Genomic DNA, 27,333 nt, shown 5'->3' with positions numbered 1-27,333 from the left:
GGGCGAAAAAGCAAAAAGGAGACGGTGACGCTGCCGCTTATGATGGCAACCTAGGCGAGCAGAACGGGAAAGTTGAAGTAGGATATTATAGCTGCGAGACTTGTGTTTCTCTTTTCCTACGGATATACATCGTCTGACCCTTGCTACATGAATACGAAAACTCAAATCCGGTAGCCGGCCCATATTGGATGCAATAACTTCGCTGTCCGATATCGACAATCATCATCATCATCATCGCTCAACCCATCATGACCCACTCACCCTCCCCCCGGAAACACCTCTTCCACCCTCGAACCCCCGCAAGCGACCCTCCTCAAAACCCCTGCCGCCGATGCCACTTCTCCTCCCAGCCCGGAAACCACGGCGCCTCCTCCAGCGTCCGCACCTCCCAGCCCCTCTCCGTCAGCCCATCCGCCTCCTGCTCCCGCGCCCACGCTTCCAACGTCGGCAGCACGACGTGCTCCACGTGCCACGTGCTCTTGTACTCCATGAGCGCCTTCTTCCCGTCCCGGAGGACCTTGGCGAGCAGCGCCGGCACGTACGCTTCGGACCGGAAGTCGTCGAGCGGGGTGAAGAGCGCCTTGAAGTTGAAGACGATGGCGCCGGAGAGGGGGAGGCGGCGGAGGGTTTGCCAGTCGACGCGCAGGTGGACGCGGGAGACGGGGAGGTCGGGCACTTGGCGGGTGCGGAAGGTTTCGTGGGGGTCGCCGGGCGGCATGAAGAGGGGGGTGTCGACCTCGAGACCCCAGGAGCCGCGTTGGATGGGGCGGTTGGGGGGGAGGTGGGAGAAGTAGCTGGCGTGGTCGCACGGTCAGTCGGACAACGGGTCGGGGATGATGTCAAAGAGGGGACGTACCGGTCCATTGAGAACTCCATCTTGGCTTTGTAGTCGGGGATTGGGTTGTGGATCTCCTTGAGCTGCATACCGAGCTTGGTGTCGACGTTCCAGCCGAGCGAGGAACAGAGGAGACCGGCGCGGAAGTAGTACATGCCATCCTCGGGGTTGCGCAACATGACGGCGAAGTCTTCCGGGACGTTCTCGAGCAGGACATGCAACGGATGCATGTCCTCGATGACGGTCTCCTTGTTCAAGATGGCATTGTGGAAGACATAGCCTTTCGACGTGGACAGTGACAGGGAGAAGTACTGAGGATAGCGGGCGCACAGGAATTGAAGGGCATTCTCCATGATCTCTTTGCAGGCCAATTCGCTGCCGGGGAGATAGTTGAGCACCAGTTTGCCGTGCTTTTCGAAAAGCTCTTTCCGCTCCGCAACTCGTGCGACGTAGTTACTTTCGAGCTCTAGCCACCAGTCGGGTTCCAGTTTGTTGAGAGCTATACCATTTGTGAGCTGTTAGTCAGCTTAACGAAGAGTCAACATACCCATGGTCTGATGATATGCCCATCTAAAGGGTCGATATGGCCGAGGTAGAGCTTTCTCAATCTCAAATTCCTTGTAGGCTTTTGGAAGAGGCACACCGCTAAGCTTGGCGTAGTCGGGAAAGTCACCAAGGGCTTTGATCTCCGCCACCGATATCTCCATCGGCGTGTAAGTTGACGGCCCACATTCCCTGTAGTCAGCTTCAAAAGGGATGACGTTCTTCGTAAATTCTTCTTGGGAAATTTCATGAGGCCCGATATTCTTCTTTTGCGAAGTTGACCATGATTCTGCAACCTCGAGCAGCACTTCGCGGCTCGAGGGTGGAAAGATGTCCTTGTATTCCGCTGGGGGCGGTGCATTGTTTGGGACCTTCTTTTCCGGAGTCAACGACCGAGGCGGTGTCCTTGCAGAAGAGGTGCGACGGCCTCGAGCCACAACAGGTGCCCAGGAGGATACACGTGCATAGAGAGCCTCTCTTTGGCTTTTGGTCAGGACCAGCAAGGCGATATTGCTCAGGAGCACAGCGATGGCGAGATAAATCAAAGATTGACCGGATGGCAAGTATCTCTCGAGGGACAAGATGGCATTCCGGATGCCGGATTCGTTCAAGGTATCCATCGTCATTTTCAGGCTATTCCCGAGTAGTCAAGGTATGGCTCTGCCAGTGGGCTCAAACGTTGGCGGAATTGAGGCTCGGAAGCCTTGATCGTTCGAGCGATGATATATATGTATGAGGAGGATTCTTGTGGTACTGCACGACTCTTGGGATTGCAACAAGCGTCTCCTTCCTGCTTAAATTGCTACAATAAGGTAGCGTAGCACCTTCGTCCTTTTCTCCGAGCTCCGCGGTAAACGCAGATTCTAAGCTGTTCAGAGGCCGATCATGATCATGCAGCTCTGTCATGGCGTTCCATCTCAATTAATAAATGGGAAGCAATGCAGGTGCAGGTGCAGGCAGATAGATTTTCTTTTTTTTGAAAGACTGAGAATAAGAAAAACCAATGCAATGCAGTAAATAGCCTATTATATGTATCTCTGAATATCTTACATGCCCATATCTCCCCTCAATCACCAATGTTGGCTTTGCCTTCCCCGGACGCAGAACCTATCAGTCGGTTACCTCAAGGTTCCCTATCAGGTGTGTACCAGAGGTCTGAGAGTGAAAGGTTGCGATGAAAGGGAAGTGTTCGCCGTTTGGAGGTAAAGTCGTTGAGGAAGGTCAGAGGCGCTAACCGAAGGAGGCAATGAGTTCCCTGCAGGCTGCCAAAAGGCACGGACCCCGAAACCAAGTCTGGTGGGAATCTAAAATCATGAGACATTAACCTGACTTATGGCGCTGGTTTTACGTACCTATCAATAAGATATTATCGACAGACTACAGACACAGTAGGTACATTATGTATGCTACACTCGGGCGGAAATAAATGGCGTCAAAAAGACGTCGGCATGTCGGCATTCGACTAGGAATTCTGAATTCTTCCAGTCCGACAGTCTCCCCACGCTTCACCCTGAAAGCACTGCAGCACAGCATCTGTCACGCTCGATAAGCACCACAACATCATCATCCTCCATACTAACTCGCATTGGCTGCTGAAAATGGTAACTAAATGTGAATGTTGTGAAGTGAAGACGTTTGCCGTCAATAATGCACAATGCTCTCTATATCCATCACTTCTGTGTATCTGCATCACCATAAGGCGAATCATGGAGCCTTTTCCTTTTGCTCATGCCATCCACCCCCTCTGCCCTTCCTTCCGTCTCCAGGCCGTAAAGCGTAGAAAATGGCCTCAAGAGCCAAACAATGTACGAGAACGTACAGCACACATGCGCCAGTCATCAGCTATTGTACAGGGAATTAAGATGGTATATCACTCCGGACCGGTAATGCTCGGCCTTCTTCAACCCAACGCCATTTGATGACCTTCCGAGAGGTACATGCATGCACAACGGATACCGACGAGAAAGCGGTGACTGTAATTAATAGAGGTAGGATGTAGTGCGCTAAAATGAACGAGTGAGAGTTTCGATGGAGGACGCGCGCAACGGTTGTCGGATCAATCCACGTCAACCCGATTGGATGCAAATGGTTGCTAACCATCATCGGGGTTTGCAATCTGATGGGCAAATTACTCAGCAATCGTAGAAAGATACCTTCGATGGGAGAGGGGACTTACGCGCAACATGCGCCGGGAGTAGTCCTGGTCATCCCTGAAGCTTCTAACGCTAACGTGACTTCCATTGTCATGCAATGGATTCCATAACGCCGTGGGCTCCAGTCTCTGATCGACAACTCGAGGGTAGCTGCTTCGCCGTTCGACCGCTGATGATGTGTCTGCTGGGCTCTTCTCCGAGCCATCGCGATTACTAGGGCCCCAGCCACTCGTTTGTATGACTGGTATCGTCGGTCCGGTCTTCTCACGTTGGGGTCCTCCGGCGCCTACCAACCCCATTTGGCTGAGTCGACTTGGCCGACGTTGAGGAGTGCTGCTACCAGCGACGGAAGAAATAGCGGCGGGCTCAGGTCGCCGCCTTCGGCTGCGACGAAGAAAGAACCAGATGACACTTGCGATTAGGAGAAGGAGGACGATTGACACAGCGACAAAGGTTCCGGCGACCTTTCCTGAACTGGAGAAGAAGCCACCGTTGTTCTCTTTTGCTGCTGTGATAATTGTCGTCGCTGTTGCTGGAGGCGAAGTGGGTGTGATTGTCAAGGTTTTTATTTGGCCAGTCACTGTGGTGACAGACGTGAAAGGTGTAGCTGACCAGGAGCTGCTTGATGTAGTCGTACTGGACTTGGCGATGGTCGTAGGAGTGGAGGAAGTTGTGAGAGTCGTCGGCGTGGAAGTGGTAGTGGGAGTAAGATTAAGTGATACTGGTATTGGTTGAGACGTGGAGCTCGTAGACGTCGTAGATGGCGTCTAGAAAGCTTTTGTTAGCCATGATTCTCTATATAAATGGCAAACGTCTAATGTGCGGTAGAAGAGGGCAGGGTGAGTCCGTACTATAGACACAAAAGAAATAGAAACCGATGGTGACTCTGTGACTGTTTCCTGCACAGTCATAGGATCAGGACTCGGATCCGGTGAAGAAGTAATTTGCGAGGAGGAAATTAGAAAATGTGGGATTACAGGGTTGGCTGCCGACGAAATTGCAGTCGGAGGTCCAGTAGTAGGCAAAACGGTTGACAGTACTGAAGGGGTACTGCTGGTAGAAGAAGAGGTTGCCTCGGGGGAAGAGGTGGTGCCAAGAGGGACGCCTGGTAAGGGTTGGGTACTAACCGCCTGAAGAGTATCACTTGTTGTTGGAGTTGGAGCTAGAGTAGGAGTAGGAGTAGGAGTTGTCGTGGGAGTTGGGGTCGGCGTCGACGTCGTGGAGGTGCTGGTTGAGGCACCAATTGTACCGGATGGTGCATTGCCTAGAGCAACATATCCGAATAGGCCTGATGACGCACTTCCACAGTTCTCGTATGGATACCCTGGGCACGCCTCACTACAATTGCCAGTGGACGTTGTATCGGCGGGAGAATAGTTCGAACACCAGCAGTTTTGGTTTTGTACGACCGCGAATGCGAAACCTGAGCAGGCAGTTTGACATGCTCCGTTGGAGTTGAAGTGATTCGACACTAGAAAAGGCCAAGGTCAGCATGTTAAGCGGTATGGGTGTGGGGCTTGCAGCATGTTCGTACCAGCATTCGAATCAGAGCCAGTGTTCTGCGAGGAGCATAGTTCTTGGGACAGTTGGACTGAGGGCCTCGGTGCAGCGAAAGCTAGCAAGATTGCAAGCGATTGGATGAAGGGTCGAGCACCAAGTCGCCTCCAGATTGGGGTGGCCATGATGGCGTTTGTTGGGGATCCAAGAACACTGCTGATGCTTGGCGATAGTGGCAAGGTGACACTAGACGCGAGGATTGCTAGTTGAGCGAATGTTGATTGAGGATACTGCCAGTGAGAGATGGTGTGTGGTTGGTTTTTGGTCAGACCAAATCAGGTGTCCTGTGATTGTTGTGGGTTGCTTAGTCGGCGACAAGTCATCGATTGCTACTGGATCCCTTTCAAGCTCCGACGAGCGCTTCTCCGGGTATAGACTTGGATTATCGACCAATTTCGACTTCTGTCCTCCTCCTTTCCTTTCTCTTCTTTCTCCTCTTCGGACCCAACAACAAACCCACCAATCTATCCCCTTCACCTGGACCGATAAGGATGATGCATTCGAGATGAGCTGCTCCAACTTGTGGAATCAGCAGGCAGCAGCTGCTGACATTCGATAAAAATGAGAAACTATAGAGACAGCCAAAACAGTCGCAAAAGATGACAAAGTTGAAAGGGTGAGTGGTGGAAGTGGAAGAAATAAAGAAGCAGAAGAAGAGAAGGACAGCGGAAGGGAGGAATTGAAATTGCAGTCGCGGTTGGGAGCCAAAGAGACGGGAGCACGCTAAGAGATAGCTCCGGTAATTAGCGCCAAGAAAGATGACTTCACCAACTTTTCCCCTACCTGAAGTACCCTACTTTACTCTCTCACACATCAGTCAACAGCAATTGCAACAAGGCTCTAGTCAACATCATTACGCGTCTATACAAGTCTGGAGCTGTCTTGTTGACTTGTTTACTTTTTTGTGATGCTGTGCGCAACTTAGATTCACGGTCATGGACAGAGCTGGGAATCACATCTTGACAGAAGCCCAGGCCCCGGGCCGACAAACAAAGACCTTGTTGCGGCACTATTCCTTGAAACAAAACAAATGAAGCTCCATCATCATCGCAATCATCAGCATATGTTACGTTCATTCGAGTCTCAAATTTGAAGTGTCAAGCTCGATGAGCGCATCTTGAAACGGTTGTCCCTATAATAATAATATGACTCTGACCTATGGTCTTTGAGTAGCACGCGCTTTCTCATACTGCGGTAGTGATCCGGCGCATCTTTTGGTTCGTGTAGAAGTTTGAAGAATAAAAGGATCCGTACTCTATCCAAGAATAGCATTCATTAGCCTGGGATGCGGGCACCGTCTCCTATCTACCTTACTCCGTAGCCCGCGCAACTTCCCAACATGTCCGCAGACTCTTTCGCTTTCATTCTGATCCACTCAAAACCTCACGGTGTCAAAAACTGAATGGACAAACGACATGAATATTGTTACACTGGTACCTAGGTACATTGGAAATCATCTGGTCCCTGAAACCCGGCGACTGTGAACTGTACTGTGAACTCTTAACTACGGTACTGTCGAGCTTCCTCCTGCCTCTCTGGTCCAGCTGTCAGACTGATCTGCGCAAAACCCGAAAAGTCAATCAAGCTCCAGAGGTTCGGGAAGTTGGTGGGGAGGTGCGGTCTGTGCCGTCATTGGTTCTGCTTTCTGCCACTTTGCATCTTTTCCACTTTCCCTTTTTCCTCAACAAGGCTTCATGCAAGTCAGCCGCTCCTTCCTTAAGCCCCCTCTCTCCCGGTTCTACATACCTCCGCTTCTCGCAATTATCGCCATCATCGCCATCATCGCACATATTATTCATGCTTTCGCACAGCACCGTGGTCATACCTTTACGGTACCACATTTAACCAAGGGAGGTCGTGTACCATTCCAGCATCCCCGCGACACCCTTTCTCAACTGGGAACAAAACGTTGTGTGCGAGAAGAACGTAACATGTCTCGATGATATCACCGTTGCCGAAGCATCAACCAGGGTTCGTCAAGTATCTTGCAAATCCCGGGTTGAATATCAATGCCTCGATCCACCGCGCGATCATCTGCCTGGACGCCTCTTTCTCGGCTGAAGCTGAACCGTTGGAAAGAAGGCGTTCTGTCGTCGGTCCATCCATGCATTGCACTGTACCGCATTTCTCCACGTCGAACTGCACTTTAACCTCATGGCCCTTATTAATGGTGAGGGGGGACTGTTCCAAAGAGTCCAGGGCGAACATCTGAAACCTGTGGCCCTGCGGCCGCGGAGAATAGCCCAAGAAGCTGTGAGAAGCCTCTGGGGCGACTGTTTCCTCGTGAATGATCTGATGCAAATACGATGTGGAGCACATGAAATTGGCCAGCTTCAGCGCGATGCGTACTGCTCTGCGGGGTCAAGATCGATCAAAGGGCTCAAGGAGAAGTGCACGCTCTTTCCTTAACATAAATCAAATCGTACGCATGAATCATAAGTCACACGTTGTCTATGTCGCAGCTATATACGATTTACCCTCAGATGATCTGCGGCTTCCCCGTCGGGAGCTTGTTTGTCACCAACCCAGCACAACAATCTCCCGCCTGCGGCTTTGCGTGCGAATGCTTATCATGCCACTTTTCATAATCCAGCTGCAATTCTTCAGTCCACTTATCCTTGGCTGCTCTTCCCTTTGCTAGTACAGACGCGCCAGAAACTGTCTCCCCCACGTCCTTTCTCTCAATGCTGTTCGGATTGTCGCTGTCAGAGGACGAGTCCGAGTCGTTACTATGTTGGCGTTTCCAGTGAGTAAGGTGGAGGAGCTCGCCGGTCTCCATCTTGAAGAAGGCTTTAGTATTCCCGTTGATTTGAAGCTCGATCAGGCCCTTGTGATTCTCGCCCGATGAGCGATTTTTAAGAGAAACTGGTGATTCTCTACGCCCGCTGGTCAACGTGGCGGAGGAGCTGTTGGTCGATTGGAATGGGACGGTGTCTTTCACCAAACTATCCTGGTCTAGAGAAGCTCGGCTTCGCTTGCGGGGTTGGCCGAGGTCGTGATGATCTTCTGGTTTGTGTGTCTCAAGGATCCCTTGGCCGGTAACGGTTTTACGTCCGCTAGTAATCTGGATGTCAGAATGTGCAGGGCTTGTGAAGACTTCCATCGACCTTGCATTTCGCCAAGCCAATATTAACATCAACGCTCCCAATGCGAGTGTCGTAATGATGACGATTGCCGGCGTGGATATACTTCGATAGACGGTGTTGGCTCCTAGGGACTGGCACACGATGTAAGGAAAGCCACAACGCCGCTTGGGTGTCCACTTCATCCATCTCGAAGCTAGAGCGAGCGAAGAACGCAATGTTCGTTTGTCCAAGTGATACGGCGAGCTCAGCGGACCATGCTTCATTGCCAGTTTGCACAGCAGAGTCGAATTCTCAAGAGTCGTGAACCCAGCCTGACTGCTGGTCAGAAGAACCGGTCCAAAAAGATGAAGTCACTTACTTGGATCAAGTCTGTACAACCACTTAGTGTCGAGTTTTCGGTTGATATGACAGCTAGCTTGTATGTTCGCACGCCTATGAATAGCAAGCCAACCAGGGAAGCTACTAGGGTAAATACACCCAGGCCGTGCTCAAGCCAACGTCTTCTGGAAGACATTGGACGGCAGGAAGAGAGCCATGAGGCTGCATTGCTGTGAGAAGAACCTTCTGCTCTTTTAGGAAGTGGTGTCGCTGAAAGATTCCTGCTCCGAGGTGACTGATTTGGTGTTAATGTGGCACTCGGAGGCAGAGGCTCAACATCCGAGGGGGTCTGTGGTCTGAGGTTGGAAGGTTCGTGCGACGGAACTGGTGACGAGGATTCGGATGCCGAGGTAGCACTGCTTCCTCGGGACTGTGGGCGAGACGATTCGAAAGAGTTGGACGAGGAGCTTGTGTTGAGCGATGGGTTGAGAAGACGGGGCGGTGTACCGGAATCGGGCGAGGCTGTCGGTTCAACAATGATTGGGTTCGCGTTATGATTTTCGACTGCCATTGCACAAGACTCGCAACCAAAGACGAAAGATCGGTACACGAAGAAGAAGAAGAAGAAAATTGTCCTGCGGGAATTTCCTGATTAAATCTTGTTGAACATTCCGCAGCCTCGTGCTACTTCTTAGGTTCCCCCCGTCTCCCCCACCACCCTGCTTGTCGTGCTGATTTTACTGGATCTTGCGCGGAGTCCCCGTAAACCCGTTGCGCGAAGGAAGCCGTTTGAGGCGCATGGCCCAATCGCTGCCGTGGAGGTTCGAATACTCAGCCACAGCACCTGCATGGTGATGTCTTCCCGCAGCGCTACTCTGCAGGCCGGTGGCCACCGTGCGGGAGACAAGCGCTTGCTGGACACCCTTTTTTTTTGAAGGGGCGGGAAAGGAGTCCTCTCTCTGGGGTTGAGTACCGGTGCTGGATTTGGAAATTCGACGCGAGGACTTTCGAGCTGCTCGGTGGTGCCGTTGGGAGGGGCACAGGTGAGGGGTCGTTGTGAGCTGGGGTTCGATACTTGTACTTCTTTTGAGCTTTTGCGCCGGCGTTTATGGATGTGTTGGATAGGTAGGGTAGCTTTTATTTTTTCATGTGTCGTGCTTAAAATGAATAGGTCAGTGGAAATCATGAGGTAGAATGGCGGCTTTGGGGCCTAAAACGCCCATGGGTCATTTTGGCACGATGTTCGGTTGAAATTATATAGGATGGATGAAGTGATTTCTCCTGAGATCTCTGGGACCCTGGTCCTGGCGATTTGAGTGTTTCGAACTACAAGACGATTGGGATGACTGGGGGCCGGATTTTGACGTGTCTGTCCTTTGTGATATACCTCCAGAAACTACACGGCAGGCTATAACGACAGCCCCACACCATCGGAGCTCCCTCGACTGAGGCAATGATGGTATGAGTGAAGCCGATCCGCATCGTCTACTGACAGTCGCTGAAGTTTCGAGATAGAAGAGCAGGGACCGAGTCTAAGGGCCATCGCAAAAGCTGCCATGGTTTCTTCATTTTAGGGATGGTATGGTACATCGATCGGGTCAAGAAGACCGTGTGTGGTATCATTGAGTGGAAAGTCCCTGTTGTACGTCGCGATCCAACGTCGATACACCCTGCGGTCCCTGTTCGATGGGGTCGTATCCTACCAACACTCTAGTCACCGGCGAACGCCGTTCCGGTGACCGTCCGCCGATATGTTTATTGGGTGAACGTTATCCAAACCAAGGTCCCAAGTCCAACCACAGACAGACCCATCATATTGACAGCAATGCTCGATGTGAGACGTGTGATAGTGAGAGCTTGGAGAGCCGCCTCTCGCTCGTCCTTTGTCCACTTCGGTTCTGTGCTTTTGGCGTCCGCCTCGAGCAGCTCTTTCATACTCTGCAAGCTCTTGCGCCATTCTCGATGCATAGCGATGGCGTTCTCTCCTCCGCTCTTCAACGCATCGCAAAAGACGAGGTCGGACAATGAAATGATCGCTTTCAATCTAGATTCGTCCGAGGCAAAGTCTGCGGCAATTTTGCGGATCTGGCCGACAAGTTCTGGGTCTCTGTGATGGTCGAAGAGTGTTCTTTGGCACCGGGGACCGATGGACAGAGGTTGAGGGTGGACGAAATGTCTTGGCTGCGCGAACGCGGGTGGCCTGATGTATGCGCTCTGGAGGAGAGTTTTGGAAGTCAGGCGTAGTGTTCCGAGCATTCTGAGCAATTTCAAAGGATCTATACTGCAGTGCGATGGAGTAGGTTTCAATTCAGGTCGTCCGGGTCCGTGGTGACAGGAAAGAAGCTGGCGAACGGGGGATTCATGTCGACAGGGGAGCCTTCTGAGACATGCACGCCACTAGTGTCAGCGGCCAATAAGCCATCAGGGATCACAAGCACACTCTCAGGCTGCATATCCACGATCCTACTCTGGCAGGATGGTCTTCCCGATTCACGGTTACCGCTAAAGCTCAATCGCCTTCTTCAACAGATCCCATCGTCCATGTCCACAGGCAGGCGAAACCGATTCATGCCTCGAGGATCTCAATTGCCCGCAAGACGCTTACCCCGTATCCTGAGATCTACGCCTCGGCGGCCCATTCTTCTTCGTCGTCCTACGACAAGCTACTCAGTCTCTCGTCTCCTACCTCACACGAGCTTTCAGCCCCGCAGGACACTTTTCGAAGATCGCCATGATCCTGAGCGTAAGGGCACACACCAAATGGCACGTATTGGATCGACGCACACGAATCGATCGTATCAGGTCGTCCCAATTGATCGCACTACCCACTTTTTTTTGCCGGTTTCATCCGAAACCGCACGCGAAGAACATAAGGAGTCGTCTCTTGGGTCGTGTCTAACATGAGTTGTCGGCCGGAGGTCCAGAAGCATTGGTAGGGTTTAAGACAGCTCATCCGGACGGCAGTTCACGCCCGAGATGGATATTGGAGGAGCGGGAAGCGTTGCAAGAGCTGATACGGATCGGTCTTTTGCGTCACGCAATGACCCAGCGTATCTTTGGTGAGCCGCGAAAGGGTGTTGTCGCTCATACTACGGCATCGAAAACCATTACAAAAACCGACTTGTTGCGAGAACGGGGCGGAATGATGATTGAAGATTGTGGCCAGCAGCGACACGGGTAAACTGGTCCGCCTCACAGATGAAGTGGAACCTGCCCATCTTACTCGCAGACGGTGGACGCAATGGCGCAGTGGCCAGCGTTTGAGGCGCCAGAGCACACTGTGAACCTCTCTATTTACTCGCCAAAAGAATCGTTGTTGACGTTGGTGGTCGCACGGTCAAATCGCCGTCCCAATCGCCCAGCCTTTCCACCAGCCTATCGTATATCGTGCAAGATCGACCCGAGGCCATCGCTCACGGTCCCCGTCAAATCCCTCGAGAGCTGGCGTCCCGCGTGAACATCATGGCGCATGATTCCTGCACCGAGCAACCAGTCCGCGCCGCAGACGTGTACCACTTCCGCCGGATCTTCCACGACCGGTCGGGCGAATACGCCGTTGCGGGTTCTGGGGGCCCTGACCCCGGTACTCGAAGCCTGGAGCATGGATCGTCATCGGTGGATACCGCTTGCCCGCGCCGGGTTCGCTGTCTCCGTATCGGGAACTCCCGTCGAGGTCTGTTTTGCGCTGTCTGTTCTAGCAGTTTCTGGTCGTCGTCCCGTCGGTAGTCGATGGCTGATACGGTTTCCGTAGATCGGCCGACCTGACTACGCTCGAGATTCGGAACTTGGAGGAGCGTGGGGCCGAGGAGTGGGATCGGTTGTTCGCGAAAGCGGAGAAGTCGATTGCGTGTCTGTCTCATTTGAGGGGTTTGAATATTTACAGGAGGATATATGTGACCCTTGACCCATGTGAAGAGATGGAAAATCGAATGTCGGTTTTTAAAGTATCACTGATATCTTGCACTTCTATTCTTTCCGTTGCTCACAACAGTATTCTTCTCTCTAAAAACGTGATAGAGGAATTTTAAAGTAACTTGACATTTAAAAACTATAGTAGATATCATGTTCCAGATAGATAAAAGAATTGATTAGATGTTTGACCCTCTACTGGTCTAAAAAGTAGAATAATATCTACGCCCGCATGCCAGTGATGTAGATCCTCACTCAAAGCATTAGCTGCACCAAAAGGCAAGACAACAGTCCATCCCCGACCGAGAACGCTGTCACCACATCTGCGTACAACAAGAATCAGACCCAATCGAGGTGGGATATCGGCTACGAGCTAAGCAAAATGCCACAGATTGAGCTCTCGTTGTCTCTTTGCCGACGCAGTCTGGGATATCATGTCTGCCCTTGCCCGTCAAGACGGAAAGACTGGTCAAGCCGAATCCACCAGCGAGGAAAAGCAACTCCGAACATCGACGGGTAAAGCGTACGTGAGCGATCGGATCACACTCCAATGGAGTTTTGCATCATCTCCACAGGAATAGAGCTGGAGCGCCATGTGGGTTCCGATCGCTTCGAGGTCTTGAAGTCGGAAGATCGTAGAACCCATTCGGGATGTAGACGAAGAGGCACTGAGAGATGATGTAGACTGTAAGGGCGTAGATTGTGATGCCAATGACGCTGACGATCCAGTGGACATTTTTGTTCGCGGACCAGCCTAATAGTAATCTCTGGTGAGCTACTTCCAATCTTGGCGTCCGCAAGAAAGAGTTTACCAAGATGAACGGTCCAATCAAGGGACCCCAGACAAAGATCAATGCTAGTCGCAGTCGAGATTCCTGAGCACGGAGACCATTCTTGGAGGTATCCGGTATGAGCATGTATTGGAGGTAGTAGAAGTATATGCCCATTGCGAGGACGCAAGCCACAATAATGCAAGTAATGACCACACCGGTCTCTCCAATGTTGAAGCCGTAGAGCGGGCCGTAGACTAAGGGAAACACTTCGAAGAACGAATAGTAGATGCCGTAAATGAGAGCGGTGTAGACGTTGGTGAACAGTACGGCTGGATCCTTGAACATGATCTCGAATGCTTTTATCAGGGCATCCAAAGCTATAGCACTAGCCGTCAGGCCTCGACGATCGGTTTGGCTTTGCGAACTGATGTTTGGGTTCTGACTAAGTTTGCGAAGACGCATCGACTGGCGAAGGAGGATGTTGCTGGCTGATGTTTCTGGAAGACAGAAGAACCACAAGACAAAGACCGGGCCTGCCAACCACAAAATCTCCCAGAGTGACCATCGCCAATTCTCCACAACCACTGCGAAGCCTGACAGTATGGGCCCCAAAGCAGGTGCTGCGAGGATAGCAGATACCCAAACAGACACAAAGAAGGGAAGATAGAGCAGAGAGTACTGGGAACATATCAGCTTAGTGTACGAAACATCGAGAGAAGCCTACCATGTCTTGCATCGTGGCACCACCATTAGCGAGACAGGGGCTACCAAAGAAACCTTGCCAAAACCCTGAGAAATAGCAATCCTCCGATGTTGTTGACGAGTGCTGTAGGCACACACAGTATCACAAAGATTGCGAACGTGAGAATGTAAGGTAAGTTTCTGCCGAAAGCTGGAGTTTCACCTACGTAGATCAGTCAGCCTTTCATCTTCGGTCCCTTCCTACAGGCACTACTAAACTTGTGGAGATTACCCCTCACTCATAGGAGCCCAAACCAGAGGACCCGTTCCATCTGTGCTTCTATTAGAGACCGAACCTCAGTAGTCTGCATTCTGACTTACACCCGAGTACATAAAGGGCGAGGCCAAGCGATGCAACAGACTCGTTAACCCCAAACCTAATGGGTCTAAACTTGGTCCTCTCTACTTCAAGCTTCTTCCCGATCTCTAGTCTCTCGTTTGTATAGGGCAACTTTTGAGTTCTCTGCAGCCCCAGTGCTCTAGCCGGCTCTTGTTCTTGGTCGTCTTCCACGTCAGGATCTGAGCTGGTGGCCGATCTTTCCGAGTCAAGCTTCGTATCAAGTGTCGAAGTTCTAGTTGCCTTGAACGACCCTACACCGTTAACTTCGCTGTTGGAACTCTGCTCTACAATCTTCTCCGAGGGTAGAGAAGCATCCGCATGATAGCAATGAGGGCAATGGAAGTCTTCTCTCTCTTCAGGGTAACGGAAGAACTTGTTGCCAGAAGGAATGCGAACGAGCTGCCCAAAAGGGGCTTCTCTAAAGAGATCAGCCATGACGGGGGGTCAATATTCTGAAAAGTGCAGCCGGTGAAATAATATCTGGGAAAAGCCAAGTATTCTCAACTCTCGATGAAGAATTTAGCATCTTCTGACTCGACCCCACTATCAATAAAACATGACAATGCATGAGCATGAGCATGCAGCGTCCAATGGTTGGTTTCAACGTGGATATAGCCTACCAGTCAAAGAGTTGCGAAGCTTTGTAGCGTTTGATTTGTGGTTCAGTATCCACGATTAGTAAACATTGTTGCGATTGTGTCCTGATATGGCAGTTGCCGTTGGACAGGGCCGTACAAGTCGTGTCAGAGTCCTGCACATGCGATAGTTCAGTCGGTGGGAATCCCTACCTCGACAGTCAAAATTGTGGGATAGGTGGCCATCGTGCTGCTCGAAGGCTCGGTCGACGAAGAGATGTCGAGAAATCAGTAGACGTCTGTTAGCCTTACCGCCAAACCATGAAAAATACTAGAACCTTGAAGAACCGCAAGTAGACCTTGGCCTAGGGTTCTGGTCTCATAATATTATATGTAACAGGGGTAGTCAATTGTATGTAGTAGCTGTAGAGCAGTGATTTTGCTGGGGGTGGTGATGTTCGACGCTAGGGACTACTTGTAGCTCCGTTATCTTTGGCATATCCTTCGGACCCTCAGCTTGCCCGAAGCCATACTTTACTATGGCACCAGAACCAGAACAGCTGTCGTCTCTGTCAAACCCGTTGGCTACGGTCGACCAGCTCTCGACCTCCAGCTCCCAACTTGATGGCGTACCTGCGGATCTCGAGGGTTCTCTTCGCTTCGCCGGCGCGAAACTCACCCAAGCTGCCGGCATATTGCTCCGGCTGCCGCAGGAGATCATCGCGCAAGCCATTGTCATCTTTTACAGATTCTATCTTGGGTCGGAGGGAGGAAGCTTCCGGATCAATGCGGTGAAGGTGCGGCACCAACATGTAGTCTAATCTGCCCATCGAAGCTTGTGCTGATCGAGATGTAGGATGTTTCTGCAGCATCACTATACATGACGGCCAAGATTTCATTCTTGCCTCAGTCGACTCGCTCGGTATTGAACGTCTACGCCTATCTTCTCTCCCCCACGTCTCCTCTACGACAGCCGTCAGAGGGCATCACAGGAAAAGAAAAGCCCGATGCTGAATCCTACTACCTTTCGGAAGGATCCTACCATTCCGCAAGGGCTACCCTCCTTCAAACGGAGTCCATCCTCCTGCGGTCAATCTCATTTATCACGCAGGTCACACTGCCCCACCACCTCGCCCTCACCTATCTCCAAACCCTCGGTGTGCTTCCTCCCAGCCCCACAACCAAGTCGAGTGCCCTGGCAGCCCGCACGCTTGCACATCTCAACACGGCCTTGTTCTCTCCGCAGCTGCTGTACCTGACACATCAACCCCCCCATCTGGCTGTGTCGGCGATATACCTTGCGGCGAGGGAGGTGGGAGTCAAGCTACCGAGTATGGAGTGGTGGGAGGTCTTCGATGTTGACAGGGAGACGTTGGGCTTTTTGGTTGTGGGTTTGGGAAGCTGCGAGGGATGGATTGAGGGTGAGAACGAAAAATGGACTGAGATAAGCTGTCCGTTGACTTTGGATGAGTTGGAGGAGGAAATCAGGAGGAGAGATGTAGAGAATGGATGAAGATGACGAAGGATCTGTCAATTACCCTCCCCAATATAACTCAGCAGGTAGCCCACTAGTGGATTTACAAGCTGCGTAGAACCGATTCTGGCGGGTAGGAGGCGACGAGGGGCCGAGTGGCTCAAGGTCCGGTGGAGATCAAGTATTGGGTTAACGCCAAGCTAACTTGATGAGACAAAGATCCATACCGCATCCTGGCATTGATCGGTATGTATAAAAGGACAATTTCTCACACGATAACAATCTGTCTAGGGGTTGCTTGGAACCATATCTTGTACGCAGAAACAGTCTCATACGCAGGATCCTCTTCCACGCAGTTGTCACCGAAAACACCCTCACTTCCCGACCGCCGAAAGGAGCAAATTACGGGGTTCTGGCTCTCTATCGCGTACTTTATTTATATCATCAAGTTAGATGTAGGTTCTCCAGTTCGTCAAAGCCGCTGCGGTAGTGCACGGATTCTGGCAATTCATACGTAGCCTACGCCATGTTCTTCGACTCCCCCTACGTCTACTTCTTACACATAAAAACATGTTATTGGCGAGTAGTCTCTTATATCCGTCGTTTCAAACAATCACATTGACACTCTCCATACCTTTCCCATCCTACCCTCACAAAGATCATGAACGATGAGGGTCAACCTTCTAATCTCCTGTTGACTGGATAAACGCGTCTGAACCAGCTCTTCGCGAAACCCTCTCCACGGTTCAATCATCCATCTTTGCATCAGCCTCCTCGAAATGCAGCTCTGATATTCTCCACGCCCCCGCCTCCTGGTTGTGTTCCGGAAGGATTTGAACCGCTTTATAGCGTGAGCTGAGTGCACATGCATCGCCCCTGTCGAGGCTTCTGGATATCCGTGCGAGGAGGTGCGAGAGCAGAGTGAATTCAAGTAGTTAGTAGGTATATCAGACTTTGAAGAGTAAAGCATGAAGTGCCTCGGTCGCGCTAGAATCGACCAGGCGGCCCCCGTCGTAGTCTTCGCGGTGAGGTCGGGCAATGGAACCCTGCAGTTTGGAAATCCTGATTTCATCTCGAAGAAAATATATACAGCCTGCTTCGGAGCTAAAGCACTGCTCGAAGGACCAATATCCCTTGTACGTGCTCGTCGCCACCAAATACTCCTCCAAAATTCGGCCTAACAGGAGCTTTTCCAAAATCCCTTCCTGTAAATCATTTTGCGGATCACATTGCCACCACTTGAAAGCTCCGGACGCCTGATACGGGTATTTGCAGCAAATATCGACAAAAGGAAAAAGGTCAGTCACAATCTCATCGGTTCGCCCGACCAGCTGCCTCCATCTTGACTTTCAGCTTGGCTCTCCTGGTCTTCTCTTTCGCTGCGGCGTAGGTTAGGATGTAGGTCTCAAGGGTAGCTTGGCAGGATGTGCGAAATCAAGGGTAGACGTACCTTCGTCATATACTCGCATTTCATGAAGAGCGGAGCCCGCTTCCACCATGGGTAGAACCGGCACCTTCTTATCCGTCACAATTTCCAGCAAAGCAGGGCCATCACTCTCGATCAACCACTTGAGCTTCGCCTCAACATCGTTTGGTGCAATGCAACGCTGCGCTTGCACGCCCATCGCGTCGCCCAATTTGACGAAGTCTGGATTCTTCTGGTGAGTATGCGCGAACCGATCCTCGTAAAAGATAGACTGCCATTGAGTGACCATGCCTTGCTCTTCGTTGTTAAGGATGATGATCTTGACGCCAATTTGGAATTGAGCGGCCGTGCTGAGTTCCGTAAGAGTCATGCCGAAGGATGCGTCCCCATCGATATCTATGACAAGAGCATCCGGACGAGCTACTTTTGCACCGATGGCAGCAGGCAGGCCAAATCCCATTGTTCCAAGGCCGCCAGAGGTGATCATGGTTCTGGGATGGCGCCATCGAAAATGCTGGGCAGTCCACATTTGGTGCTGTCCCACGCCGGTTGTAATTATAGTCCGTTCTTTCATGTCATGAGTGAGGTTGCTGAGTTTCTCAATAACGCTTTGTGGTTTAATAAGGCCGTCTGAAGTCTCCTTTTCATAAGCGAAAGGTAGGCGCTTCTTCCAGTCATTGATCTGACTGAACCATTCAGGACGGGAAGCCTTTTCCTTGACGAATGGAAGAAGAAGGGCCAGGTTCGCGGCGACATCACCTTCTACAGCTTCGGTCGCTTGGACGACCTTGTTAATATTTTTAGGCATGATCTCAAAATGAACAATTCCACCGCGCTTTTCAGCAGCAGCAGCTTTGGCTTGAGGGGCGAATTTAGCGATATTACCTGCAAAAGTCAGCGACGATAAAACTTTGTAACGTAGGATGCATCACCTGTTACGCGGTCATCAAATCTGGCTCCCAGAGCGATTACAAGATCCGCATCTTGTATAGCCATATTGGCATAAGGTGATCCGTGCATGCCGAGCATGTGTAGCGACTTTTCATCCAGCTCGTCGAAACCTCCGAGGCCTTGTACTGTAGTAGTGACTGGTATGCAAGCTTTGTCTGCCAACTCTTTGAGTAATTTCGGTCCTTCTGGCAGGGCAATCATGCCTTGACCGGCATATATGACGGGCTTCTTAGCAATATTGATTAACCTTGCAACACGCTGAATGACCCCCTCGAGCTGCTTCTGACTCAAATCCCTTGCGACCAAGCTAGCGGCACTAGGATGCGACGGCAGTGTACTGGCCATAGGAATAGGCTTCCGCAAAATAGCAGCCTGAACATCCTTCGGTAAGTCTACCAGCACAGGTCCTGGTCGTCCACTGGTAGCTATCTCAAATGCTTCGTTGATTCTCTTTGGAAGCTCGGCGACCGTTTTGACCATGACGTTCCATTTGGTGCATGCCCTCGATATACCCACAACATCCGCCTCTTGAAAAGCATCTGACCCGATAGCAGTTGTGGGAACCTGACCGCAGAAAACGACCAAAGGCGTACCGTCTGACAAAGCGTCCTGTAAGGGAGTAATCACATTGGTTGCTCCCGGACCAGATGTGACTAGCACAACCCCAGGTTTCCCTGAAGCTCGAGCATAGCCTTCTGCCATATGACCTGCTCCTTGCTCGTGACGGGGTAGGATGAATTCGAAGTTTTTGGAGTTGTAGATGGCGTCAAACACAGGCAGGATCGCTCCTCCTGGATATCCAAAGACATGCTGTACATAGTTCCAGAGGTCAGCATTATCCTCTGTGATATTGAGTAGTAGAAAGGACGTACCTTTACCCCTTGTCGTAACATCATCTCGTGAAATATCGCACCGCCACTGAGTCCAATGAAGCTGTAATTGCAGCCAATCAGCAAAGGCAGGCCAATGCAGACACAGATTCAACTCACGACTCATCCATCTCTTGCCGCTGCGTATTTTGTAGCGGTTGTACATCGTTTCTCCTTGTCTCCTGGTTAAAGGCGGGACTTGGAATAGGCCTGGTTTGGCTGTGTGTAAAAGTCAGTGAATTGAATGCTTAGATCAGGACTCGATAGTTACTCCACTCACGGGGCGGTCGCTGCAGCAGTGCTTTGACCTCTTTTTGCAACGTCCGTTTTGGCTTTCGACGATGGCAGAGTTTGCCCCGTTCTTCTGGATTCGGAAAATGCTGGTGCAGCAGTGGCGGTGGAAAAAAAATGCTGACGTGGTTGACGCCAGCGCAAAACGCGAGCAGACTTTGTTCGCAACATTGTGTTGTGAGAGAATGCTCAAAGGGCGGTAATCGTTGTGTCTTTTCTTGGTTGCACCGTGTGAGTCAATCCAATTCAAGACGGAAAGTGGCTAAAAATTTACGACACTCAGACCGGTATCGGTATCGGGTAATGTCTTGGCACTGTGCGGGGAAACGTGTGGAGAATGGAGAATGACATTGAACGCTGCATCTTCAACAAACGAGGAAGTGAGTATGCCGTTCACGTACAAAACAACTATTGATGAAAGACACCATTGACAGAAACTTGTCGATGGGGCCGTTTGGGCAAAACTTTTGCAATCAGATCATGTCGATATAGCTTCGAATGACTGTTTTTTGTACATCATGTCGTTAAACAGCATCATTAAATACCGTATGATTATATCGAGGATATCCCATTCATTATTGTTCATACTGGCGCTGCTTCAGAAACTTCCGAAGGAGCCCACTATATCTGGACCCCATCTTGAGATTTGGCCCCGGCTGGCTCCGCCGTGCGTCTTTCCTACACCTACTAGCACTCTCGCAGATGCTTTCAGCATGCCCAGCATCCGAAATAAACAGCCATGTCGGTGTCCGTCGCACCAAGTATTCAGATTTCCCCTTCTTCTCCTATCACTCGCTTTCCTTGATTTCCTCACTTTCCTTCCCATAACCTTTCTTGGATGTATCCACCGCGTGGGATGCAAGATATTCGATACCCTCCGTCTCTGTGGCCCCTTAGAATTGCAGGGGGAGTTGGCAGTCCATTAGGCAAAGGGTAGGAGAAGGCTAACGTATTAGTCGCCCCACGTTCTGTACTGAGGGGAAGGCGAAGAACGAGTGAGAGGACTTGATGATAATGCCAAAACCTCGCTGATGGAATCATATACAATTCAGGATAGATAGCCAGTATAGCTGTGCAAATCAGGGTCAATACGTCCCGCTTGTCCAGGCTTTCTTCTATCCGTAGCAACCAAACCACGAAGTTCAAGTGATCATCTTGGCTTTGGGAAGACCGGACTCTTGCTCATGTTGGGATAGTGAGTAAAACACAAGCGACCCAGAGCTGCAAGAGTTTTTATGAGTACTGGGAACCGATCCAGGTTTCATAAGTCGCGAGCCTCGCATCGGCTAGCGAGTCAGCTGAGAAACGCTGAGCGGCCCCAGCTTAAGCGAATCGATCATCGCTTCGACTGGACGGATGCCAGGCGGCCGATGCTACGGCCTATCCAAGGGGCTGTGTCCTGGCGCCAAGAGGAGGCTTGCTTTCGTAGAGATTGAGACACGCCTGCCTTGATCGATCAAGATCCAGCAGCATCCGTCGCCATGCGGTGCTCAGCATGTGCCTGATGAAAGGTAAGAACGGGGCAGAAGCGGACGGTATGCAAGAAATCTGCTACATATCTTGGCAGTCACGTATTCGGCATTTACATTAATTAGGCAGTGATCTTCAGGTACCGGGGAAGCGGGAAGGATGATGCGCTGTGGTGCGTCATTGGCCGGTACATTTTTCTCATTTCTCCGGCCACCCATTTCTTCTGAATTTGTCTCCACATGTAATTGAAGACGTTAGAAACATGATGATCCACTTCAATTCCTCTTCGCCGGCTTCATAACCCAATTCAATCTTTGTGCATGAAATGTCACTCTAACAGAAGAGACGCAGGGCAGGATGCTTCTCCGATGACGTCCATCTTCCAGCAGCATCAAATCGCCACCTTTTGAATCAGCGGTCAACACTGTATTCCGGTCAATTTATTATCGTCCACGGTCTGCCAGACGCTCAGTAAGAATGGAGACCTCCTCGCCATCTACCGTATCTCCTCGCCGTCGCTCAAATGAAGGATCCAAGTCAGAGAATGCACCTCCTCAAGGTCGTGGGGCCCATCAGCAATCTGTCACCTCTGCCAGCCGATTACCTGCATCACCATTACGAGTATCGATATCGCCACAGGTAGCATCTGCCCGCTATGTCAAACAGTTCCAGGCACTCATGGAACATCAACGGCAAACGTTCGACGAAGAGAGGGCATTGTGGAGCGTTGAGAGGACGGAGCTACATGAGAAGATTGCGCAGCTTGAAGGGTCTCTGCACCAATATCAAACCATCTCCTCCAGCCAAGCGTCATCTCCGATCAACAACAGTAAGCGTGGATCTCAAAGTAATAGCAGCTTTTGGAGCCTCCTGAGTAAAGATGGGTCAAGTCACACAAGCGGGACTACAACAGGAGACGAGATCTGGCGCGGACCGAAACTTGACGTCCAGCCTACACGCACCTTTTCTGATCCTACGACTCAATCGACCAAGCCAGGAGATCGAGGTCGATTGCCCAGCATTGCCGAAGACACCACTTGTGGACGTAAAGACTCTCTGGACATGCAACCTAGTCTTCATAAGCCAAGTGGGTCCGGCGCTGAGATAGACAAGAACCTCGACGGCATCAACTTCAAGTCTAGTACTCTGTCTCCGGTACCGATTAAGCAGGTCATGACACCCCAGTCGCCGTCGTCTCGGACATCTTCGCCGTCTCGTCTTTCGCCACGGACGATACAGCTACCTTCCTCCAAGCTTGAAGCACCACTTGACCCTTACACTAAAGACGCAGGGCATACTCCTCTGGTTCGCCGTACCTATTTCAATGCGGACTTTCCCTCCGGTGAGGGTGATGGACCGACTCCTACACAGCCCGAAATAGAGCGACCTCCACTCGAACCCCATGTCTCATCTGCAAAATTACCTTCTGAGCGTTCAGATAGCTATTTCCCCGTAGCCGAGGACGAATCTTGGGATGAAAGAGATAGGTCTCGAGATGGGGAAGACAAGTCTCCCGATGAGGACCCAGAACTGAAAGAGCCTCTTGGGCTGGACAACAGCAAAGGCGAAGACAAGCATTTCTTGGGCGAGCTGGACTCTAAATTGCTGCAAGCTGCTAGATCGGAGGCGTTTAGTCCTAGTGGGACTGGCTCGGGCAGGGAGAGTTCTCTGGATAAGGATGAGAAGGACTTCGAGCAGCCGGAGCATGAGCCTAAGCTCCGGATTAAGAGGAGCACGAACTTTGGGAGTGCGTTTGGAGCAAAGACCTGCGGGAAGGGTTTCTAGATGGGGACTTCACAATTGGACACAGGTTCAAGGAATGGGAGGGAAAGGAGGTTGCATGGACTGGCGCCTATATACCAATTTGAGCATCTTTGAAAAACGAGAGAACCAATCATAGCGGTCTGCTGCCCGCAAGCTTTCGTAAAAACCTAAGGTTTTGTCCCGTTGTGATCATACCTTTCCAGGATGCATACTCTGCAAGGCGCACCTTCCCTTCGGCATCCAACCGTCAACACCATGGAATGAACAAGCTGGGAATCACTTGTGACCAATTGTATCTTTACGCGGTGCGCTTTCAGCAATCTCTTTTCCTGCATCAACATCCTTCCTCGCCTATTATATCTTTTCCTGCCGTTTCCCTCTGCATGAGACCAACCGGGCTGGCTGCTAACCCCAAATCTTTGCAAATCCCGAGTGTTCATGTAATAACGAAATCAGAGTCCGACGGAAAGTGAGAATGTAGGTCAACGGCGTGAGACCGGGAGGATATACATGTTGCCCGGCTACATCGATGGTCAGAGCCGGTACCAGAGCGACGGTAACCACGATGGAGAGAGAAAACCCTGTCTTTTGGCTTGCGTGGAGTGAAAGGAAAGTAAAGCACAGGTAAGGGAGCATGCCGATGCTGTGGGTGTTAAAATTCGGCAAATTATAATTGACAGCAGCTGATGGAAATACCGTATGATCTGGTCAATAGCAGGGAGGGCGAGTGATTTTTTCCGGAGCACGGCGTTCTTGACTACCTACCAAGGTAGCCTGTTTGTACTTCTACTGCGTATATGGCAAGAGGATGGACCTCTCAGCTGTATTTAATCCCTCGGTGGTGGTAGTTGGTCTACAATTGTTCCACAACGGAGTTGCTGTCGGAAGCCCCATTGGCTATGGACTGGTTCTTCTTGGGATGTGATACACGTACACCCCCTTTTGATACATGTACACCCCCCCAAATCCGATTAGCTTCCGCGCGGCCGCTAGCCGCATAAGGTATAAACCCCGCATATAGCTTCCTGGGGAATATTGCCGAGACTCTTGGTGGTAGCAAGGCAAGCCTTCCCAGATCTCTCCTGATAAAGTCTAAAAGATCAGACGGTTTCAAATCGTCGAATGGTGAGGTCTTTGGATTGTCCTTCTATGGCGATAGCTGATTGGCTGGCTACCCTCTCTCGTTGCTACTAGAAATACGCCTATCGTACTCGAATATCCACTACCTATTGGTCACCTGGCCTCCCTGCAGCTGAAAAGATATGGTCTCGTTACCCTGCATGTAGGCTGGCGTACCACGTCCACCTCGCTGTCGACTACCTCGCTGTCCGCCTCGTGTAGTCCCACCTCTTGTAGCCTCGTCTTGCTGTCCGCCTCGTGTAGCCGGCTATGTGCGGGGTTTATATCTTATGCGGCTAGCGGCCGCGCGGAAGCTAATCGGATTTGGGGGGGTGTACATGTATCAAAAGGGGGTGTACGTGTGTATCACTTCCCTTCTTCTTTCTCCATGTTCGGGGTTCAACATTGGCAGGGTTCGAAACCTCAACTAGGCTTAGCGCTTGAACCGCTCAGCCCGGCCCGAGATCCCAGAGGGCCATTGTGGATCTCTACATCATCCGACTACATGGAAGGTCTTATTGGCAGGGTAATATTTTCAGTGAAGAGTGACGAGGGGAATCAAACTTAGTGTCTAGGTGAGTAAGGAAGCAGCGGTGCAGTGGCAATTGATTTACTGAACCTTGCTTCAGTGATAGACAACGCCCACTGCGAGTTTCTCTAAATTTGCCCCAGGCCCTGTAGCATCTGAAGCACTTCTTAGGGCAATGACTATTGTGCACAAGCTCCCCTTTCTGTCAGATTTTCACGCTCCCGGTCACGCTATAGCCGTCTTCCAATTTCCTCCCCCCTTCTGCCAACAGTCTCCCTGAAGTGTGTCTTCCTTTGGTGACTCTTTGCCGTTTCACCGCCAGCACCTAACGACACATCTGCATTCCTCTTGGTGGAGCGTCCGAAAAACGAGACTGGTTCCGAGAGCGGAGCAGGCGAGGGAGATGTAAGCGGTCGTGGGATGCGGACTGCTATCTCGGCCTACGGTGTGTTAGAATGGGAACCAGATCGATGAAATGAAAGGCGATCGAGTCCGCTTGGCGGGGCGAAGATAGCTTGCAGAAGGAATAAAGGCATGGTGAAAAGTTGAGCGCGTGCGAGAGTCTGCTCACCTCTGAGACACCTCTCACCCGCAGAGCGTTGACCTCTTCGAGCTTGTCATCGGGCCAGGCAATGGGCGAGGCTGAGGCAAGAGCAATGAGATAGATGACGAGGGTGGTCACGCGAGGCAGGTGCATGCCGAAGAGATCAGTGAGGCAGGCTAACAATGAGATGTGATCCCAAGGAAAGCTGAGTGATGGTGGTTGAAAAAGACAGAAGGAATGGATGCCAAAAGATCTTATATGAGCCAAAGGCCTTCATCGAAGGAGACCTCGAAATGACCTGTCGCAGTATGCGCATGAAAGTGACGAAGGGGCAATGCCAAGCCCTTGCGTGTATGGAATGTATTAACTTGTATAATGTCTTACCTCACATGATTATGAGCAAGGACTGGAGAGGCTTTGTTTTAAGGAAAGCTAGGGATCAAGATGTTCTACTCGGTGCGAAAGCCAAATGTCATTGGATTTGCTGCAAGTCGAAACTACGGTCGCAGGCTAGATCTTTGTGATGCATGTCCAGGCCGGAGAGGAGTCGGGACATGAGCATAGGTAACTGCCAACTGTCACGCCCTCCTGGGCCGGGGCGCAAAGTCCACCATAGCATTCGGCTTCGCAGCTAGTTTGGTCGGATTTTATGCCCGGGCTGCATGTGCCAGCGGGCCCGCAGGATACGGTTGGAGGCGGGGTGACACAAGGTACAGCTAGGCCTGGTACGGTCCGGCAAATGGCCTGCACTCTAGAATCAGCGCTTGTTCTTTTATTCGTTACGCGGCTCGTGGCGTATTTGCTCCAATGGCCATCAGCTGGAGTAGACATGGACTTACTGCTGTGAGATTCGCGGTAACAGTGGGCAAAGGAGCAGTCCCAGCTGTCACCGGTTCAGAGAGTATTAGTGTCGTTGTTACGGCTGATAAAGTGCTTGGGGCAGCGCCAGTGGTCTGGACGAATAGATCGTCGTCACCCTGTAGGAACGGCGGTCCCCAATATGGCGAGCCAGGACCAAAGATAACTAGGGTGTATCCTACAGTGGTGGGGAGCACAGCTCCAGGGGTCGCCTGCGTGAGATGTCTCGTGGCGACCTGATTTGGGCAGATGGTGAATGTTTCTGGGGCCCCCCCGCTGTTACACTAGCAGTTGAAAGAGGAGGCTTGATCGCAGGCTCCTCTGGCTCGTGTATCAAGCTCGTTGGTACTTCTTAAGTTGAGACTGTTGTCTAGCGTTTTCTGCCGTAGCAATAATCATAGGGTATACACTTTTGAGCAATGCAAAGCAGGCCAATAGCAACAATCATCCTGCCAGAAACTCCCACTCCTTCTTTGGTATACGCCTTTGAGCAATGCAAAGCAAGCCAATAGCAACATCCATCCTGCATGACCTCTCACTTCTTCTTCTTCTTTCCGCAATCCAGCATTCTCTCCACAACATCAACTTTGCGACGCTCCATGTCCACAAGGCCTGTGACGTCCTTCTTCACGATCCCCAGATCGTCTTTGACGGCATCCATCCGCGATCCCAGCTTGACCTCCACCTTTTCCAACTGGCTTCCGAGAAGATATCTGTCGCCAGCAACACCCAGACCAGCCAGACCCGCTGGATAGACCGAATGGACGAGAACTGACAAGACTAGTAATAGTGATCATTGCTGTGCTCAAAACTTACAGTTCTGGACGAACGGACGACTCATCCTGAGCTCAAAAGGTAGAATTTGTGGGAGACGTTCTGTACTTATTCGTACATGGTGTGAGCCACTAGAAGAGGATCTGACTTACATAAACTTGATGAGATTAGGTTTATGATTGAGTTGGGTGTACGAGCGTTGATTTATGGTGGTGCGTGGGCAGGTGTTTGTACATTTTAGCGATTCCAACTTTATGCATTCTAGAAAGACGCTAACCCGAGGGGGCTTACGGGCTTGGCACGTCTAGGATGATTTCAGTCAAAGCCAAAGGTTACTCTCCAATCTCACAAAAGCTTCCTGCTGCTTCGACCTCAACACACCATGCGGGCTATGATGCAAGAAGACTATCACACATGATGGCTTGCTGTCACGA

General features: G+C 51.2%; 9 protein-coding genes across 9 annotated transcripts; 2 read left to right on the top strand and 7 right to left on the bottom strand.

Annotated features, from left to right (window-relative positions):
* Positions 1–313: 313 nt before the first annotated feature.
* HO133_009511 (uncharacterized protein) lies at positions 314–2,004 on the bottom strand (the record flags this gene model as incomplete). The annotated part of the gene is made up of 3 exons (XM_037300372.1): positions 314–794; positions 857–1,334; positions 1,383–2,004. 3 exons carry the CDS (start codon positions 2,002–2,004, stop codon positions 314–316), a joined length of 1,581 nt encoding a protein of 526 aa, XP_037154220.1.
* Positions 2,005–3,470: 1,466 nt separating this feature from the next.
* Positions 3,471–5,213, bottom strand: HO133_009510 (uncharacterized protein; the record flags this gene model as incomplete). The annotated part of the gene is made up of 4 exons (XM_037300371.1): positions 3,471–3,494; positions 3,555–4,298; positions 4,659–5,002; positions 5,066–5,213. The coding sequence occupies 4 exons, from the start codon at positions 5,211–5,213 to the stop codon at positions 3,471–3,473; spliced, it is 1,260 nt and encodes a 419-aa protein (XP_037154219.1).
* Positions 5,214–7,567: 2,354 nt separating this feature from the next.
* On the bottom strand, positions 7,568–9,063 carry HO133_009509 (uncharacterized protein; the record flags this gene model as incomplete). The annotated part of the gene is made up of 3 exons (XM_037300370.1): positions 7,568–8,152; positions 8,196–8,464; positions 8,736–9,063. 3 exons carry the CDS (start codon positions 9,061–9,063, stop codon positions 7,568–7,570), a joined length of 1,182 nt encoding a protein of 393 aa, XP_037154218.1.
* A 1,184-nt stretch (positions 9,064–10,247) lies between these two features.
* HO133_009508 (uncharacterized protein) lies at positions 10,248–10,748 on the bottom strand (the record flags this gene model as incomplete). The annotated part of the gene is made up of 1 exon (XM_037300369.1): positions 10,248–10,748. One exon carries the CDS (start codon positions 10,746–10,748, stop codon positions 10,248–10,250), a length of 501 nt encoding a protein of 166 aa, XP_037154217.1.
* A 2,216-nt stretch (positions 10,749–12,964) lies between these two features.
* Positions 12,965–14,690, bottom strand: HO133_009507 (uncharacterized protein; the record flags this gene model as incomplete). Its single annotated transcript, XM_037300368.1, has 5 exons — positions 12,965–13,852; positions 13,899–13,963; positions 14,036–14,078; positions 14,171–14,187; positions 14,237–14,690. The coding sequence occupies 5 exons, from the start codon at positions 14,688–14,690 to the stop codon at positions 12,965–12,967; spliced, it is 1,467 nt and encodes a 488-aa protein (XP_037154216.1).
* Positions 14,691–15,369: 679 nt separating this feature from the next.
* Positions 15,370–16,343, top strand: HO133_009506 (uncharacterized protein; the record flags this gene model as incomplete). The annotated part of the gene is made up of 2 exons (XM_037300367.1): positions 15,370–15,627; positions 15,687–16,343. 2 exons carry the CDS (start codon positions 15,370–15,372, stop codon positions 16,341–16,343), a joined length of 915 nt encoding a protein of 304 aa, XP_037154215.1.
* Positions 16,344–17,615: 1,272 nt separating this feature from the next.
* On the bottom strand, positions 17,616–20,012 carry HO133_009505 (uncharacterized protein; the record flags this gene model as incomplete). Its single annotated transcript, XM_037300366.1, has 6 exons — positions 17,616–17,683; positions 17,755–18,615; positions 18,663–19,491; positions 19,554–19,614; positions 19,671–19,769; positions 19,831–20,012. 6 exons carry the CDS (start codon positions 20,010–20,012, stop codon positions 17,616–17,618), a joined length of 2,100 nt encoding a protein of 699 aa, XP_037154214.1.
* A 1,776-nt stretch (positions 20,013–21,788) lies between these two features.
* On the top strand, positions 21,789–23,096 carry HO133_009504 (uncharacterized protein; the record flags this gene model as incomplete). Its single annotated transcript, XM_037300365.1, has 1 exon — positions 21,789–23,096. One exon carries the CDS (start codon positions 21,789–21,791, stop codon positions 23,094–23,096), a length of 1,308 nt encoding a protein of 435 aa, XP_037154213.1.
* A 3,564-nt stretch (positions 23,097–26,660) lies between these two features.
* HO133_009503 (uncharacterized protein) lies at positions 26,661–26,966 on the bottom strand (the record flags this gene model as incomplete). Its single annotated transcript, XM_037300364.1, has 2 exons — positions 26,661–26,905; positions 26,942–26,966. 2 exons carry the CDS (start codon positions 26,964–26,966, stop codon positions 26,661–26,663), a joined length of 270 nt encoding a protein of 89 aa, XP_037154212.1.
* Positions 26,967–27,333: the final 367 nt, after the last annotated feature.

This window comes from Letharia lupina, assembly GCF_014066315.1.
Source record: "Letharia lupina isolate WasteWater1 chromosome Unknown contig_7, whole genome shotgun sequence".
Taxonomy (NCBI): Eukaryota; Fungi; Ascomycota; class Lecanoromycetes; order Lecanorales; family Parmeliaceae; genus Letharia; species Letharia lupina.
Note: the sequence above shows the minus strand (reverse complement) of the source record. Positions and strands in the feature narration are given on the sequence as shown.